Source organism: Heptranchias perlo, chromosome 14, assembly GCF_035084215.1.
Source record: "Heptranchias perlo isolate sHepPer1 chromosome 14, sHepPer1.hap1, whole genome shotgun sequence".
Taxonomy (NCBI): Eukaryota; Metazoa; Chordata; class Chondrichthyes; order Hexanchiformes; family Hexanchidae; genus Heptranchias; species Heptranchias perlo.
In genome coordinates, this window is record NC_090338.1 from 42,299,719 (window position 1) to 42,318,979 (window position 19,261).

The 19,261-nt window shown below is 46.0% G+C and overlaps 1 protein-coding gene across 2 annotated transcripts in view; it reads left to right on the plus strand.

The window, feature by feature from the left end:
- pdlim7 (PDZ and LIM domain 7) overlaps positions 1–19,261 on the plus strand; it is a 134,047-nt gene that overhangs the window by 49,483 nt on the left and 65,303 nt on the right. For both annotated transcript variants that reach the window (XM_067996346.1, XM_067996347.1), the window contains exon 3: positions 5,964–5,997. In XM_067996346.1, coding sequence (XP_067852447.1) covers positions 5,964–5,997 — 34 coding nt within the window. The remainder of the gene's footprint in view (positions 1–5,963; positions 5,998–19,261) is intronic.

Sequence of the window (19,261 nt, forward strand, 5' to 3'; positions counted from 1 at the left end):
GATAGCGTTTTAATAGGAAGTGGGGTGGGAATCCAGGTAGTTTTAGGAGTTGGTGCACTTGTAATGACTGACTATAGAATGTAAGTCTACAGAGGGTATGCTGAGGCTTTATAATGCACTGATTAGAACACGTTGAGTATTGCATAACATTTGAGGAGTTAAACTTCAAAAGGGGCATGCATTGAAGAGGATGCAGAGAAGAGCAATCAGAATATCCCAAATGTAAGTAATGGGGGAGAATAAACTTTGCAATCTAGCGTGATGGTTAAGCTGGAGGGAAACCTCACTGAGATACCAACGTATTAGCAACGTAGATGAGATGAGCCCATAACATTACTCAAAACTATCGCGACTAGGAGCACAACCAATTTAAGGAAAAATGTCTTTATTCAAAGAGCGATATACCTTTTTGGAATAATCTACCAGGTAAAGCAGAGGAGGCAGGCATCAAGAATTCAAAATGCAGTTGATTGCCAGGCTGGGACTACTGGAGAGATGAGTTTTGAAGAGCCATCCATTTTTTCCCTTTTTTTGGCCTAAAATTCAATACTCTTTGCTAGGCAAAAGTGTTTTGTACCAATTTTGCTGAGCATTAACAAACCCAGTGGTGCTACAATTTATATGGATCTAGTCATGCAGAAATAGGCTGCTGCAACTTAAATGAGTTATTTTAGGCCACTTTAAAAAGATGATCTGGAGCAGAAATCTATCTTGTTCACTGACAAGCCTGTAAAATTGTAAACAATTTTATTTTAAATTCACAAGCTTTCGGAGGCTTCCTCCTTCCTCAGGTGAACGTTCACCTGAGGAAGGAGAAAGCCTCTGAAAGCTTGTGAATTTAAAATAAAATTGCTGGACTATAACTTGGTGTTGTAAAATTGTTTACTATTGTCAACCCCAGTCCATCACCGGCATCTCCACATCAAGCCTGTAAAACATTGATTACAACAGAAACTAGCTTAAAGCATTGGAAGATTTACTCATGGTCTGTTTCCTGTTTATAGCATTGCACACATTAACAGTTTCCTGATAAGTTTATCAGGGTGTTAGGGCATGGTACATGTTCTAATAGTTGTAAACAGTTGTTCCATCAATCATTTTACAATTTCCTTGGGAGTATTTGGTTTTTATACTTTGGCACTATAAATTATCCTGGTTGGGGGCCTTGCTGAAGTGAAACTGCTAACATATACTGACCTAAAGAATAGTACCAAGGTAAATGCAACCATACAGACAAACCTTTTTAAAATGTAAAAAGATGACCAATAGCTTCAAAGCTGTTAGCGTAGACCTCAAAATGGCCTTGGATAGAGGCCTTAGGATATGTGAAGATAAGTAGTTAGACAGAGATGCACTGGGACACAGGCTTGTCATAACTTAAGCTCTGTATGGTCAATCATTTTATTTGCAGGTGAGTAAACCTCAAGTGTTTAAATGTGCTATTGCCACAATGGTGGATTTGGAAATTCTGAAGGAGGGATTTGTATGCCAAAGGCATGAAATTTATTTTTGCAATTAATCTGGGGGCATGCCTTAGAAAATTTTGGCTCTGACTGTTTAGTACATTGCTGATATTTTAGATCCTGTTGTAATTAAGCCTTTCAAGCCAAAAATTTCTCCAGGAAGGGTATATATTTAAAATATGAACATGTTAGCTAGGCTCAATAGTAATACTCTTGCCTTAGAGCAGAAAAGTGATAGGTTCATGCTCCATTCCAGTGATAGGTGCATAATCTAGGCTGACATTTCAGCTCAGTACTGAGGGGAAAAAAAAGACATGCATTTAAATAGTGCCTTTCAGGACCTCGGGTCATCCTAAAGTGCTTTACAGCCAATTAATTACTTTTGAAGTTGTGATGTTGCAATTTTGGAAATGGGCCAGCCAAATAGTGCACAGTAAGGTCCCACAAACAGAAATGTGATCATGACTGGATAATTTTTATTGATGTTGGTTTAGCGATAAATATTGGCCAGGACACGGGGAAGGACTTCCTTGCTCTTCTTTGAAATAGTGCCATGGCATCTTTTACATCGTTGTGGAGATGCCGGTGATGGACTGGGGTGGACAAATGACACCTGACGAAGGAGGAAAGCTCCGAAAGCTTGTGATTTCAAATAAAGCTGTTGGACTATAACCTGGTGTTGTAAGACTCTTTATCTTTTACATCCACCTGAGAGGCAGATGGGACCTCCGTTTAATGTCTCATCCGAAAGACAGCACCTTTGACAGTGCAGCAATCCCTTAGTACTGCATTGGAGTCTCAGCCTAGAATTTTTTTATATATTTGCTCAAGTTGCTGGAGTGGGACTTGAACCCACAACATTCTGATTCTAAAGTGAGAGTGCTACCAAGTGAACCGCGGCTGAGGGAGTGCTGCATTGTTGGAGATGCCATCTTTCGGATGAGACATTAACCGAGACCCCATCTACCTGTTCAAGTAGACATAAAATATCCCATGTCATTATTCAAAGAAAAGCAAGGTAGTTTTCCTGGTGCCCATCCCAAATCCATCCCTCGAACAGATTAACTGGTCAATTATCTCATTTCTGTTTGTGGGACCTTTCTGTGCACAATTTGACGGCTGTGTTTGCCTACATAACAGTGACCACACTTCAAAAAGTAATTCATGGCTGCAAAGCACTTTGGGATACCTGACAGACATGACAGGTGCTATATAAATACAATTTCTTTTTCTTTCTAATAAAAGTAACTGTTGCAGAGACTTTAATGTAACTGTGATGTTCAGTTCCATTCATTGGGAATCTAGCTTTTAAATTTAGATGAGGCTGACTATGAAGGAGTGATGCAGAAATTGACCACCGTAAACTGAGAGGAACTGTTAATGGGTAAAACTACAGGTGAATAGTGGGAGGTATTCAGAGAAGCATTTGGTACAAGATGTGCACATACCCCTAAAGGGCAAGAGCTCTACTTATGTAATTAAACATGATGTGGAGATGCCGGTGATGGACTGGGGTGGACAAATGTAAGGAATCTGACAACACCAGGTTATAGTCCAACAGTTTTATTTGAAAAATCACAAGCTTTCGGAGCTTTCCTCCTTCGTCACCTGACGAAGGAGGTAAGCTCCGAAAGCATGTGATTTTCAAATAAAACTGTTGGACTATAACCTGGTGTTGTCAGATTCCTTACATATGTAATTAAACAACCTTGGTCAACAAAAGAAGTGAGAGATAGTATAACACTAAAAGAAAAAGGCTTACACAAACTTAGTGGGGGGTGATGGAGGCAGATTCAATTGTGGCTTTCAAAAGGGAACTGGATAAGTACTTGAAAGGAAAAAAAAAATGCAGGGCTACGAGGATAGGGCGGGGGAGTGGGACTAGCTGGATTGCTCTTGCATAGAGCCGGCATGGACTTGATGGGCCGAATGGCCTCCTTCTGTGCTGTAACTTTTCAATAATTCAATGAAATGCAAAGAATAGTGGAGATCCTGTGGACTGGGAGAGATATAAAAAAACAGCAAAGGGATTCAGAGAAAGTGGTAAAAGCTGCTGATTAAGGAATAAATGTTGGCCAGAACAATCCTGCTCAACTTTGAATAGTGCCATCGGATCTTTTATGCCCACCTGAGAGGGCTGTGGGTTGATATCCCATCTCTTGTCCCATCTCATCCAAAAGGCTACATCTCCAACAGTTCCTCAGTACTGCACTGGAGTGTCAGCCTAGATTATGTGTTCAAGTCTCTGGAGTGGGGCTTGAACCCACAACCTTCTGACTTGGGCGAGAGTGCTACCAGTGAGCCAAAACTGACACCAGGAAATTCGACTTAATTGATAAATCTGCATTGCAAATATGGGGCTCGATATTAGCACCCGCGATTGGGTGCGTTCCTGGTGGGGGGGGGGGCTCCGAAAATCGGGGAATCCCGGAGCGGGTCAGGAGCCCAGCTCCAACCCGCCCACTTCCGGGTTCCCCACAGACGCGCTGACGTGCGCGCGCAGCCCCCGCATGTGGGACTCCCGCAGGCAATTAAAGCCGGCGGGGTGCCACTTGACAGTATACTGGTATTTCAGGTCATTAACAGACCTGATTAAGGAGATATTTTACATGGGGTGGGATTTTACAAACAACTAGGAATGTTTCCCGTACTGGGGGAAACACTCCCAGTTCAAATGGACATGTTGCAGCCATCAGCCTGTGGCAGCTGCGAAGGTCAATTTGACAGGTGGGGGTGGGGGAGAGACCCTCACTCATTGCAGGAGACCACTCTGTCACTTTGGACAAAGTTTGGCTTCCACCACCCTCCTCCTAACAATCAAATTCACCAACTTGCACACTTACCCGGGGTCCAGAGACATGTACCTACATTGCGGACCCCCTCAAATGTACATCTTCCGGATGGGGCCTGCCGTAGCTGCAGTCGTGACCTCCTCGGAAGGCAAACAGCATCACCAGCCTCACTGGCCACGCCGTCCACCTCTGACACGTGGAGCTCCACGACACAGTGCTGTGACACATCCACCTGCACAGGAGGAGGGAGGGCAAAGGCAGAGAGAGATGCGTCGCAGAGGGCGCTACCCTTGCCACAGGGTCCACCGACCGAGGCTCAGGTTCCTGGACCTCTCTGAGCAGCAGTGCACACGGAGGCTCAGAGTCACTCGACGTGTAGTCGTGGACATCTGCAGCCTTCTTCATGCCGAGCTGCTCCTGGCTGGCCCGAGCACCATCTTCTTACCTGTCACTGTCAAAGTCACCACTGCCTTCAACAACTTCTCCTCCGCACCCTTCCAGGGTGCCACCGGGGACATGGCCGACGGAGACAGAGTGTAGAGGAATGAGTAAGTATACTCACTTTGGCTGACCTACTGAGGTCATTGCAGCGCCTCCTGCACTGTATGCAGGTGGGCGATATGTTGGTGGTGCAGGTGACCTCCTCTGCCACCTTGAGCCAGGCCTTGGTGGCAGAGGCAGGCCGCTTCTTCCCGCCCGCCGGGGGGGAGATCTCTGTCCTCCCCCTCCTCCTCACCCCATCCAATGATACCTGGAGTGAGGTATCATTAAACCTGGGAGCAGCCTTCCCCCTGGGCTGCTCCATGCTGTAATTTTTCCTATTTCTTGCAGTATCAGTCAGTGGAGGACTGCCCCTTTAAATAGAGCTCCTCCAGCTGACAGAGCTTACTGCGCATGCGCAGTCTGCCTAATGCACAGATCAGCAGTGGGGAACCCGGAAGACCATAAAAGTGGATCCAATCAGCCTGCGATTGCGCACGGGGCAGACTGATTTCACCGGGCGCGTTACCCACGCGCCCAATAGACCCTCTCCCCCCGTCGCGAACCCGCCGCCCTCCTAATATCGAGCCCATGGTGTAATTTCTAAAATCCTTGGTATTACCAAACATGACCGGAGCAGGTTGGTTAATTCAGGGAGTTTCCTCAGCCAACTTTAAATTTCTCAGCCAGTTTTGTCTCTCTCCCTCTGCTCTATCTTTTGTGCCCCCAGTAGTTCGGCAACAAATATTTAAAGGCCTTGTGACATGGAATCAGGTGTGTAACAGGTTGTGATTTGCCATCGGTCAGTTTCCTTGGTAGTTTTGTGGCTGTGTCTGTGATATCGACTTCCTTCAGACTGTCTAGAAAATGACCATTGATTTTAAATTCACAATAGCATCCCTAGATTTATATTATTAGCCATTCCAATATTCTATGGTGTAATATCAGTTAAATATCCTGTGTTAGTACCTCTTTAAGGTACTCATCTAAGAATCAGGAGGATGTGGGCTCAAGGCCTATCCTAGTGAGAGCTCACATCCAATGTGAGCTCTCACTATCTCACTTTGGATGATGTATTTAACTGAAGTCCCATCTACCAATCCTGATGTGAGATGCATATGACAAGACAGTGCACTGTGGTGTCACATTTGCTGCAGCATGTAATTTTTTAATGAACTTTAGTATAGCATGTGTTTCAACACTTATTTCTTTTGTGTTCTCTTCTCAGAGTTCTCCGTTCTTCAGGAGGCAGTGATGAGAAGGTACAGTGGATAACTACTTTTTATGCATTGTTAATATTGTACAGATTTATTTAAAAAATCACAAACTAAGGTAAACTGTGCAAAGTACTTTTTAATTGTACATGTTCACTAACTCCTTCATTTGATAGCATCGTCAACAAAAGCTTCTATTTATATCATACTGCAAAAAATACCTCCTTTGCTGAAATGGATTATAAGTTTTCTGTATGGTAAGATTGTATTACCTCTATTATTGAATTCTGATTCATGGCCATTTTATTTTTCTTTAAGTCCTGGGTGTATATCAAAGCACCAAACTGTCCATACCAAAGGGTGCAGAGTTCAGCCTTGTTTAATCATGCATGATTGTGTACCTATTAAGATCATATACATGTAATCCAAATTGTTTTGTGTGGTAATTAATGTATTAATAAGCTTGCCACTTTGAAGTGTAATAAAACTATAGAAATCACCTAATTGTTGATATATTGTTAACTAGCATTCATAATGTATTATCTATTGTTCACCATTAGTTTTGCTTTGAGTGACCTATCTAATCCACTTGATCCAGTTTGTAAATATGAAGCTTGGAGAAAATTATAAATTCCTGCTTTATGAGAAAACAGTGCTAATTTTACCTGATTATATTCCTGCAACAGCTGTTAGTACTATGCTTGCTTACAGTCATTTCCTAATCTGTTCAGTGATTGTTTAAAAGGTCAGTACTCCTGCCTTTCCTGAGAGAACCCTTGCCACTGTTCTACATTCTTCCACCTCTCATAATATACATACCAAAATCCTGCTGCACACCTGTACAGCTTTTTTGTAAAACTTTTAATTCAAAAGTTCCAATTCAATTCTATGAAAATCAACTGTGCAGTTTAAACTTGAGGATTTTGTGTCTAGATCAGTAAAATTAATGGACTCAAATTTGCAATTTGTCTTTGTATTAACTTTAATTCAGATGAGGTTGGGGGGTGGGGGTTGTTGTGGAAAGAAAGGGAAAAAACTGAAGTTGAGCTATTTTTGACTTCTCTTTACTTCTCTGAAAACTTGTTTCAATAAATATTAATTATTTACTTTCCAAAACAAGGAGTGGTTCCTTTATATGCACAGACCAAGCTCTCAAGTGTTAATTTACATTTCTCCATTTACAAAGACTGAAATGTTACAATGGACTATTTAGAGTCAACAAACAAAGCGAACAATGGGGTCAATTTTTCACTTCCCTCCTCCCCCTCCTCCTCCCCCTGCTTGGCGGAAACCAGGCAGGGAGCAGTTAAAATGGAGTGGGGGGGATGCTCTCACTCTTTCCTGCCCCGATCTGTCCAACTACAATATTCAATTATAGGTGGCAAGGCCACCTGTCCGAAACCAGTGGGGTCCTCTTTAAATATGCAGATCAGGCTTTGATGTTATTGGAGCCTGATCTGTGTTAACCTGAGGCCTGAGCTGGTTGGGGGGTTGGTGGGCGTGCAATGATGGCTTCTCTGCCCGGCTAAACCTGCTGGGAACAGCAGCCAGGCCCAGCAAGAATTTAATTTTTCTTTTACTTTCCTTCCTTCCTCCACAAGGAAACCTCTGCCTTCTCCACCCCCACCCCCCTCCCGGAACACCTACCTTGTACCAGGGACCATTCCTGCAGGTTACCGGCTGCGGCCTACTGCCTCACGATCTTAACAGCCGCTTCCCACCGATTTCCCTTTGGTCAGGAAGTTGGCAAGCAGCATGTTAATGAGACCAAGCCATTAAAATCATCCTGCGCCTGCCTGCTGCCATCCCCTGAAAAAGACACATGTTGCTTTGCCGCGATCCGGCCAGGAATTAAAATTGAGCGTGATGTTTTTGTTCTGAAGCTTTGCACTTGCATAATAGCTAGCACGTTATGAAAGTATTGTAGATTTCTGCTGTTAATTGATAGTCTGTAGTGTTGAAATGTTGTACTTGGGAAATATCCTGAACTGAAATTGGTATGTATGTAAATAAATGTTGCAGTCTAATACAGATGATTAGTCAGACTGCTGCCATAGAGGCCATGGCTTCATTGTGCAACAGACTCTCTCTTCCAGCTTAGGATCACATTTTGAGAGCAATTGCTTAGGGCTTTGACAATTTCATTGCCATATGGTCTGCTGAGGCATATATTAATGGACATAGTGAGACAGTGCCTAATAGCAGAGGCATGGGTAGAATTGGTATGGTTTATGGTGCTGTTTCTCGGGATGATAATGCATCTGGACTTTCAAACAAACCTTCTCAAGACTCCACTTGTGCTATGAAGTGGCAAGACTAGGAGTTGCTATGTGTTGGGACACAACTCACATGTCAAAAGCCTGACTCACTTAAAAGCCTATCTTGGACACAACAGCCAACCATTTCCCATACTCGTGCTCCATGGGGAAACAGGTAGAAAAAACACTAGGTTGAGTTGTAGAGCGATCAATCAGACGATCATCAAAGGGAAGCCCTGGTGTGCTAAATAATTGTCAGGTGAGAACATAGCATTCAAGGGAATAAATGGGGCCGATTTTTGGAAGGCTGAGCGGGTCCGTTGGGGGGCCTCGAAAATGGCGCAATCCTGGAGCGGGTTTGGAGCCCGGCTCCAACCCGCTCACTTCCAGGTTCCACAATGACGCGTTCGGGTACGCGCGCAGCTCCCGCATGTGGGACTCCCACTGGCAGTTACAGCTGGCGGGATGATAATTTAGATACTTATTTAGGTAGTTGAGGTACCTGACAGACCTCATTGACTGGAGATTTTGGCAGGGGTGCAATTTTGAAGGATCCTCAGCGTGTTTCCTGTGCTGTAGGAAACACTCCCTGTTGGAGCAGACGTGTTTCAGCCAGCAGCCAGTGGGAGATGCAAAGGATTATTTGACAGGTGGGAGGAAAATCTCATTTATTGCAGCAGGGTAGTCTGTCACTTCAGACAAAGTTTTGGCTGCAACACCTTTGTCTTTCCACTCAAAATTCTTAATTTATACCCTAAACTCTGCTGTGCAAATACATTTACTTACTTTGCGGACCCCCCCAAAGTCTCCCCGTTAGGATGGGGGGGGTGCCATAGCTGCATTCATCACTTCGTTCGAGGACAAGCCACATCACCAGCCTTGTCAGGCACGCCGTCCACGTGGAGCTCCACAACACAGTGTTGCGCCACAGGCACCTGGGCAATAACAGAGAGAGCGGTGTTGCAGGAGGCACTACCCTCGCCACAGGGTCTACAGACCGAGGCTCGGCTTCCTGGTCCTCTCTGAGGAGCAGTGCATAGGGAGACTGAGTCAGTCGCCAGGTAGTCGCGGACATCTGCAGCCTCGTTCATGCTGAGATGCTCCCGGCTGGCCCAAGCACCATATCCTTACCTGTCGCTCTCAGTCACCACTGCCCTCAACTTCTTCATCTCCGATCGTTCCAGGGTGCCACCGGGGACATCGCCGGGGTCTCTCAGTTGTCTGTGCACAAATGCATAAGGCAGGTCACTGACTACTTGTTGCACAGGGCCTCGCATGATATCAGCTTCCCCATGGATGACCTCAGCCAGACAAAAAGGGCAGTGGGATTCCACGCTGTGGCTGGCTTCCCACAGGTGCAGGGTGTAATCGATTGCACCCATATAGCAATATGAGCACCTCCACACGAGCCAGGACTATTCATCAACAGGAAGGGCTATCACTCCATCAACACTCAGCTCACCTGTGACCACCGCAAGAGATTCTTTCATGTGTGCGCCAGATACCCTGGCAACTGCCACGATTCCTTCATCCTTCGGGAGTCCGACATCCCGCCCCTCTTCCACGCAACAAACACCCGCAAGGGCTGGCTCCTCGAGGACAATGGATACCCCCTGCACACATGGCTCATGACACCTCTGAGGAACCCCACCACCAAGCAACAGCATCGATATAACGACAGTCACATCGCTACCAGGTGTGCAGTTGAGCAGGCTATAGGGCTGCTCAAGATGCGCTTCAGGTGCCTTGATCATTCTGGGGGATCGCTTCAATACGCACCAGACCGAGTGGGACGCATTATAGTCGTCTGTTGTGCCCTGCACAACATGGCACAACAGAGAGGGGTGCCGCTAGAGGAGGGCCCATCCACATCTGCCACCCATATTGAGGATGAGGCAGAGGAGCAACCCATGGACAGAACAGTGGCTCACCTGGCTGCTGTCGAGGCCAGGGAGTCACTGATATGTGAACGGTTCTCCTAACCTCTAACAGTGTGAAGAGTCCAGTCCTCACTACCTGGACAGAGGAGCAGCCACACCAGCCCCCTCCCCCGCCTCCTGCACAAAATAGTTGTGCGACTACACATACACCCACTGTAGAGTGACCCAATGGATGGCATCATGTGTGGGTGTTCATGGTGAACCTCATGAAAGGGACTTATTGCACAAGCCAGTCAAGAATGGCCAAGACGTGGCAGTAGTGGTGACAATAATAATATTTAATGTGAGTTGAACAAAAATCAAATCTAAATTTTTTTAAAAATGACAAACCATCAAACACTGTTGTGCATCCCCTTTATGCTCACAAAACTTTTGCCTTATGCTTCTGACTACTCCTATGTGGTGTATCCCCTGTGGCTGCAGCAGAGGTAGTGGCAGGTTGCTCTTGTTCATGCCCTGACTGATTAGATGCTTTCGGCCGACGCCCTCTGGGCTTCGGTGCCCGTGAGGGCCCCTCCAAAGACTGCTCCACCTGCACCTGTGCAGGGGCAGACTCGACCACCTGGAAAGGAGGCAGCATTGCGGGTACTGGTTGAGATGTGGGCAACGAGTGAGACGTGGGAGCGCTTTGAGTGGCATCCCCTTTCGCCATCATCCCTCTCCTGGGCCAGGCCCACATCACTCCTACCACCCTGCTGAACGACAGTTTGACGGGCATGTGTGAAGCCTTGTAAGGCCAGTGCTAGTGTATCTGCCTGCCTGTTTAAGGAGGCAGAAAGTTGCTCACCCTGAGTCCGAAGGGCCGTTGTCAGGGCTTGAATGCACTCATTGGTGAGCTGTGCTTGAAGCTCGATGGAGGATAGCCTTCCCTCCATCACAGACATTCCCGCACTATCTCAGGGATGCCCTTACGTCCATGTGACAGTATCTCGGAGATCCCCTCCTGTACCTGGGCCACCATTCCACTCCTGCTGGAGTTGGACTCCTCCATCTTCTGCTCGATTGTGGAGAGTGTGCGTGGCACCTGTTCCAGTACCTTGCAAATGTGCTGCTGCCCCTTGATCATTCATTCTCCTTTTTAAAAGATGGCCCCCAGGGTTCAGCTTCTGTGTCCAGCTGAGCAGAGCCTGGAGAAGAATGCTCCCACCAAGGCAGATTCTCCACAGCTGCCCCTGCTACCAGTGTCTGCTCGTGTGTGGTGACTCACCATGTGCAACCCCAACTAACTGAGGACAGGGACACACCGTGGTGTGTGTATCTGCGCTGGTGGATGGCTCGCTCAGATGTGACGGTGCCCCCTCAGAGGCCGGCAGGTCCTCTGAGAAATCGCCGTCCGCCGTCACGGCAGTTGATGAAGGCCATGTAAGAGAACAGAAGGCAATTTTGAAGCGTGATGACATGTTGAGGTGCTGAAGATGGCAATGCATGTGAACATCATTTGCTATTTGTAAACAATTTTACAACACCAAGTTATAGTCCAGCAATTTTATTTTAAATTCACAAGCTTTCGGAGGCTACCTCCTTCCTCAGGTGAACGATGTGAAATTTTCACATCGTTCACCTGAGGAAGGAGGTAGCCTCCGAAAGCTTGTGAATTTAAAATAAAATTGCTGGACTATAACTTGGTGTTGTAAAATTGTTTACAATTGTCAACCCCAGTGCATCACCGGCATCTCCACATCATTTGCTATTGTGAGTGCTGAATGTTAAAGTTCTGTCACCAGCCATTTGTCGGGTGGCAGTCTCGGCGTCCCCCACGGACAGGCACTCGAGGGTTGGGTTGAGTTGAGTGGTGGTGGTGGGATAAGTACTGGGGAGGTGTGTACGGGTACTGTAGCATAGTGGTTATGTTACTGGACTAGTAATCCAAAGGCCCGGACTAATAATCCCAATCAAATCCCGCCTCGGCAGCTGGAGAATTTAAATTCAATTAATTAAAAAAAATTTTAAAATCTGGAATTAAAATATTAGTACCAGTAATGGTGGCCGTGAAACTACCGGATTGTCGTAAAAACTAATCTGGTTCATTAACGTCCTTTAGGGAAGGAAACCTGCTGTTTACCCGGTCTGGCCTATGTGTGACTCCAGGCTCACAGCAATGTGGTTGATTCTTAATTGCCCTCTGAAATGGCCTAGCAAGCCACTCAGTTGTAAAATCTCACTTTAAAAAAGTCATAATGAGAATAAAACCAGACGGACCACTAGGCACCGGATACGACAAATGCAAACCAAGCCCAGTTGACCCTGCAAAGTCCTCCTCACTAACATCTGGGGACTTGTGCCAAAATTGGGAGAGCTGTCCCACAGACTAGTCAAGCAACAGCCTGACATAGCCATACTCAAAGAATCATACCTTTCAGCCAACGTCCCAGACTTTTCTATCACTATCCCTGGGTATGTCCTGTCCCACCGGCAGGAAAGACTGACCAGAGGTGGCAGTACAGTGATATACAGTCAGGAGGGAGTTGACCTGGGAGTCCTCAACATTGACTCCGGACCCCATGAAATCTCATGGCATCAGGTCAAACATGGACAAGGAAACCTCCTGCTGATTACCACTTACTGCCCTCCCTCAGCTGATGAATCGGTCCTCCTCCATGTTGAACAATACTTGGAGGATGCACTGAGGGTAGCAAAGGCACAAAATGTACTCTGGATGGGGGACTTAAATGTCCATCACCAAGAGTGGCTCGGTAGCACTTCTACTGATTGAGCTGGCCGAGTCCTGAAGGACATAGCTGCCAGACTGGGCCTGCGGCAGGTGGTGAGCAAACCAGCAAAAGGGAAAAACTTACTTGACCTCGTCCTCACCAATCTACCTGTCGCAAATGCATCTGTCCATGACAGTATTGGTAGGAGTGACCACCGCACAGTCCTCATGGAGACGAGGTCCCGTCTTCGCATTGAGGACACCATCCAACGTGTTGTGTGGCATTACCACCGTGCTAAATAGGATAGATTCAGAACAGATCTAGCAGCTCAAAACTGGGCATCCATGATGCGGTGTGGGCCATCAGCAGCAGCAGAATTGTATTCCAACACAATCTGTAACCTCATGGCCCGGCATATTCCTCACTCTACCATTACCAACAAGCCAGGGGATCAACCCTGGTTCAATGAGGAGTGCAGAAGAGCATTCCAGGAGCAGCACCAGGCGTACCTAAAAATGAGGTGCCAACCTGGTGAAGCTACAACTCAGGACGACCATGCACGCTAAACAGAAGCAACATGCTATAGACAGAGTTAAGCGATTCCACAACCAATGGATCAGATCAAAGCTCTGCAGAGCTGCCACATCCAGTCGTGAATGGTGGTGGACAATTAAACAACTAACGGGAGGAGGAGGCTCTGTAAACATCCCCATCCTCAATGATGGCCGAGTCCAGCATGTGAGTGCAAAAGACAAGACTGAAGCGTTTGCAACCATCTTCAGCCAGAAGTGCCGAGTGGATGATCCATCTCCGGCCTCCTCCCGATATCCCCACCATCACAGAAGCCAATCTTCAACCAATTCGATTCACTCCACATGCTATCAAGAAAATGCTGAGTGCACTGGTTACAGCAAAGGCTATGGGCTCCGACAACATCCCGACTAGTCCTGAAGACTTGTGCTCCAGAATTAGCTGCACCTCTAGCCAAGCTGTTCCAATACAGCTACAACGCTGGCATCTCCCCGACAATGTGGAAAATTGCCCAGGTACGTCCTGTCCACTAAAAGCAGGACAAATCCAATCCGGCCAATTACCGCCCCATCAGTCTACTCTCAATCATCAGCAAAGTGATGGAAGGTGTCGTTGACAGTGTTATCAAGCGGCACTTACTCACCAATAACCTGCTCACCGATGCTCAGTTTGGGTTCCGCCAGGACCACTCAGCTCCAAACCTCATTACAGCCTTTGTCCAAACATGAACAAAAGAGCTGAATTCCAGAGGTGAGGTGAGAGTGACTGCCCTTGACATCAAGGCAGCATTTGACCGAGTGTGGCACCATGGAGCCCTAGTAAAATTGAAGTCAATGGGAATCAGGGGGAAAACTCTCCAGTGGCTGGAGTCATACCGAGCACAAAGGAAGATGGTTGTGGTTGTCGGAGGCCAATCATCTCAGCACCAGGACATTGCTGCAGGAGTTCCTCAGGGCAGTGTCCTAGGCCCAACCATCTTCAGCTGCTTCATCAATGATAGTCCCTCCATCATAAGGTCAGAAATGGGGATGTTCGCTGATGATTGCAGTGTTCAGTTCCATTCGCAACCCCTCAAATAATGAAGCACTGCGAGCCAGCATGCAGCAAGACCTGGACAACATCCAGGCTTGGGCTCGTAAGTGGCAAGTAACATTCGTGCCAGGCAATGACCATCTCTCAACAAGAGAGTCTAACCACCTCCCCTTGACATTCAACGGCATTACCATCGCCAAATCCCCCACCATCAACATCCTGGGCGTCACCATTGACCAGAAAACTGGACCAGCCATATAAGTACTGTGGCTACAAGAGCAGGTCAGAGGCTGGGTATTCTGCGGCGAGTGACTCACCTCCTGACTCCCCAAAGCCTTTCCACCATCTACAAGGCACAAGTCAGGAATGTGATGGAATACTCTCCACTTGCTTGGATGAGTGCAGCTTCAACAACACTGAAGAAGCTCGACACCATCCAGGACAAAGCAGTCCGTTTGATTGGCACCCCATCCACCACCCAAATCATTCACCCCCTTCACCACCAGTGCACAGTGGCTGCAGTGTGCACCATCCACAGGATGCACTGCAGCAACTCACTAAGGCTTCTTCGACAGCACCTCCCACACCCGCGACCTCTACTACCTAGAAGGACAAGAGCAGCAGGTACATGGGAACAACACCACCTGCACGTTCCCATCCAAGTCACACACCAGCCCGACTTGGAAATATAGCGCCGTTCCTTTATCGTCGCTGGGTCAAAATCCTGGAACTCCCTAACAGCACTGTGGGAGAACCTTCACCATACGGACTGCAGCGGTTCAAGAAGGCGGCTCATCACCACCTTCTCAAGGGCAATTGGGGATGGGCAATCAATGCTGGCCTCACCAACAACGCCAACATCCCATGAACGAATTTAAAAAAAAAGTGCAGTTAAGTTGAGGATGAGGTTTGTGTGGGTGTGAGGAGTGATGTGATACAGTAGTGTTGGCAGTGCAGAAGGAGTTGTGCGGTGGGGGCGGTGATGTGGAAGACAGTGTTGGAGAATGAGTAAATGTACTCACTTTGGCTGACCTAGTTAGGTCATTGAAGTGCTTCCTGCACTGTACCCAGGGGCGCAAGACGCTGCTGCTGGTGACCTCCTCTGCCATCTCAAGCCGTGCCTTCTTGGTGGCAGAGGCGGCCACTTCCTCCCGTCCGCCGGGTAGAAGATCTCCCTCCTCCTCACCCCATCCGGTAAGACTTGGAATGAGGCATCATTAAACCTGGGGCAGCTTTTCCCCTGGGCTGTTCCATGGTGCTGTGTGATTCTTTGCTGCAGGAGCAGTCATTGGAGGAGTGCCCCTTTAAATAGGTCTCTTCCAGCTGACAGCCTGTGATGCGGGTGCGCAGTCCGCCCACTACGCAGGTTTCCGACGGGAAACACGGAAGCCACATTAAGTGGCTTCAATTTACCAGCGATCGCTTGGGGAACGGACGGATTTTACTTGGCGGTTTACCCCTTCCGCTGCCAACCCGCCCCCCTGGTAATATCGGGTCCAATGTGTTTAGAGCATTCGTGTAATGATGGATACTGTGTCAGCAGATGACAGGAATGGGATCTTAGTGAATCGATTGGAAGCTAAATGCAATTAGGTGAAAGGTTTATTTGTTGACTGCAATGAAGATTGAGGCAGGAATGTAGTAATGAAGGGATGGGTACTTGGAGGCTGACTATCAATTTTAGCAGCTGGAAAAGTGTAGTTTCAATCTCCTCCTGCTTGTGTAGAGCATCTCTTTTCTGCTGTCCATTTCCTTCTTCGTATGCCTCATTGGATGGCAAGTTGTGGGAGCATGCATGATGTTGGCCATGCTATATTGTACCTTGTCCCCTGATCTGTCTGAGCATCAGAAGTTCTGCTATAACATTCCTAGGGGTATATTTTGTGATGTCTGATGCCTACACCTCATTGTATCTGTGCGCGGCAAGCGTACATGTACTCAGTAGGTATATGTATCTGAGGTGTTGTGAGCCAGGCTGCGAAGAGTAGCCTTGGTTTCTTTGGAGGCAACCTTCTTTGTGGATCAGATAATGGGGACATGGTGGATTACTTTAAATAAAGGCATGATGAATGTCTTCCCTCCCTCCAAATACCAAAGTATTTCCCATTAGAACACCCAGGAGCTGAAATTTGGTCTTTGGCAGTAGTGCAAAACAGGCGATTAAAAAAAATTCGGCGTCCAGTTTTACACTCCATATGATTTTCATTACCATAGTGAAGAAAGTCGGGTGGGGTGTAAAACAGGCTGCCAATTCATTATTGACCATTTTGCACTACTGCTGAAGACCAATTACACCAGCTCATTGTTCTAGTTTGTGCATGATCACAAACATTAGCCACGCTAAATTTCATGGCAGCAACTTAGTTAGCCAAAGCAGAAAAAAAAATTGTGGAAAAAGACTTGGGCAACCATATACTTAATTTACTGGCTTTTGCTTTAAATAACTTTGCATTCAAAAGCACAGCTTAAAAACCCCGGATGTCCAATTTAATATGGGTGAAATTGAGTGTCTAGTTCTGGCCTAAGGAATTGGGAAAAGTGTGGATGTTAAAATGATATCCCTGTCACTCTATTATAAAATTGAAATGAAGCTCCCACCTCTTTCTGGCAGGAGCTTCTGCACCACTGGAAATGCCCTTCGTGCATGTTATGGGTGGAGATACAGTCACTGATCTCAACCCATCCTTCTGCTTTGTAACAACCTGATTCTGCAAATTTATGGGATGTAACCAAGCTGAGGCATGCCTCTTGTATTTTAGTATTCATCTCTGATCCTAACAGCCTCCCACACTACTAGAAGCAACAAGCTTTTAATTATGCTGTACTTATTGTAAAGCTAAGTGGTATGAAATGGTATCTTAGATGGGATCTTGCATCACTTGGATTTGGTGTGCTTACAACCGGAGTTATTTTGCCACTTCTGTGTTGATGGGAATCTATTTCAGGGGTGTGTCAAATTTTTTCAGAGGCTCAGTGATGCAGAAATGTTAATATAAAGATAGCCTTGGAGTTGCATCATCTAGCTGTGAAACAAGTCAAGTCAGTTAAGGGTCATTGCCAGACGCATGAACGGAGATCTAGTGCAGTGCTGGTAATGACACTCTGCATGGTGTTTCTAGGATGAGGTCTTCAATTCAAAAAATGTTAATTTTGTGTTTCTGTAGCACAGTAAAGTAAGTTGAAATTTTCTTTGAAATGTCACTCTCACTGATATCCATGATAGAAATATATTTGAATTTCCATAGGTGTTTCTCCAAATGTTAACTCTTCCAAATTTTCTTCCCTGGCTGTTGCCGATTCATGATTTTGAAGAAGGGAATAGTTCAATAGGTACTCGGCCATTTTTCAAGTATGAGCCAGGCCTATCAAGAGAATAGGGATAAGTATTGGATTCAGTTGAGGTCAACAAAATCTGCTATCAGACTGGTCAAAGAGCATAGCGGATATGCGTGGCAGTGATGGCGAGACCTTTTTAGCTGTGTTAGGAGTCAGAAAGCCATCAGGACTTTATAGGGCTATTGTGGCATTCTGCTGGAAGCTTTATAGGGATATTGTAGAATTCTGGAAGATTTTAGTGGAATCCCAAGATATAGCTGAGGTTTTAAATGGTTACTTTGCATGAGTCTTTACCACCGATCATCATGCTAAGTTACCAGTGCTTTACATAGATGTGATGCTAGAAGTGCATGCAGAATTAGTCCTCGCTAGAACTAGGGCTCTGAAAGCAAATTGGTCTGCTGGCCCTAATGGTATTCATCGTAGGGAGCTAAAAGAAATAGGGGGCTTTGTTATGCCAGCCACTGACTCAAATGTTTAACAGCTCACTGAGGACTGGGATTGTACCATGGACTGAAGAAAGGACTGTAAAAAGGGCAGTAAGTCAACAAAAAAGGAAGCTATAGACCCATAGTTTAACTTCAGTTATGTGCAAAATTCTAGCAAGTATTATTAAAGATGCATTGTATGATCATTTAGATAGAGCAGAGGTTATAAGGGAATCCCAATTTGGCTTCTGGAAAAGGAGATCCCCATCTCACTAACTTGATCAAACTTTTTTGAAGAGGTTGCAAAGTTCATGTCCAATAGAAGTCAAATAGATATTGTATGTCTTGATTTTCAAAATGCCATTGATAAAGTGCTCAGTCGTGAGATTGGCGGGCAGTTTAGGTTGGGTAACAAATTTGTTGCATTTGTGTAGACAGAGAACAATTATTAATGGTAACAGCTTTGTGTGGTGGCTAGTCGCTAGTGGAGTCCTGCAAAGATTCATATTAGGTCTGTTGCTCTTATTAATGATCTGAACGAAGGCACAAGGAAAATGGTCCACAGGTATGCTGAAGATTAATGAGAGTTAGGAGGTAAAACAAAATAGTCTGCAGATAGATCTAGATTCAGTGGAGGAATAGGCCCACATGTGGCAGATATCTTTCAATATAGACAAGTGCAGTTTAATGCTTTTGGGCCGGGGTAATAACTGGCATGTATGTGTGCATACAAGATTGTCTACTCAAGGCTGCAGAGTGGGAAAAGAACCAGAGGGTTGTAAAAACCATGAAGATCCATGGCTAGTATTGCAAAGCTGTAACGAGAGCCAATGGCATGTTAGTGTTTAGCTAGGATAATTAAATATAAAGCTAGAAGTACAATTCTTGAACAATGCCTTGGTTTGGTTGCATCCAGAATACAGAGTCCAGTTTTGGTTCCCTCATGTGGTGGGGGATATTGTTTTTACTGTGGAAAAGCATAAACTTTGAGGGGATATGATTAAGACCTTTTAAAATAATGGAGATTAGATTCTGCCCAAATGAAAAGGTTATTTAAGCTAGATGTGCAGGAGAGGACTTGGGAGCTGCAATACAAATTACAAAAGCATAGAGTTAGGTTCGATGCCAGGAAGTAC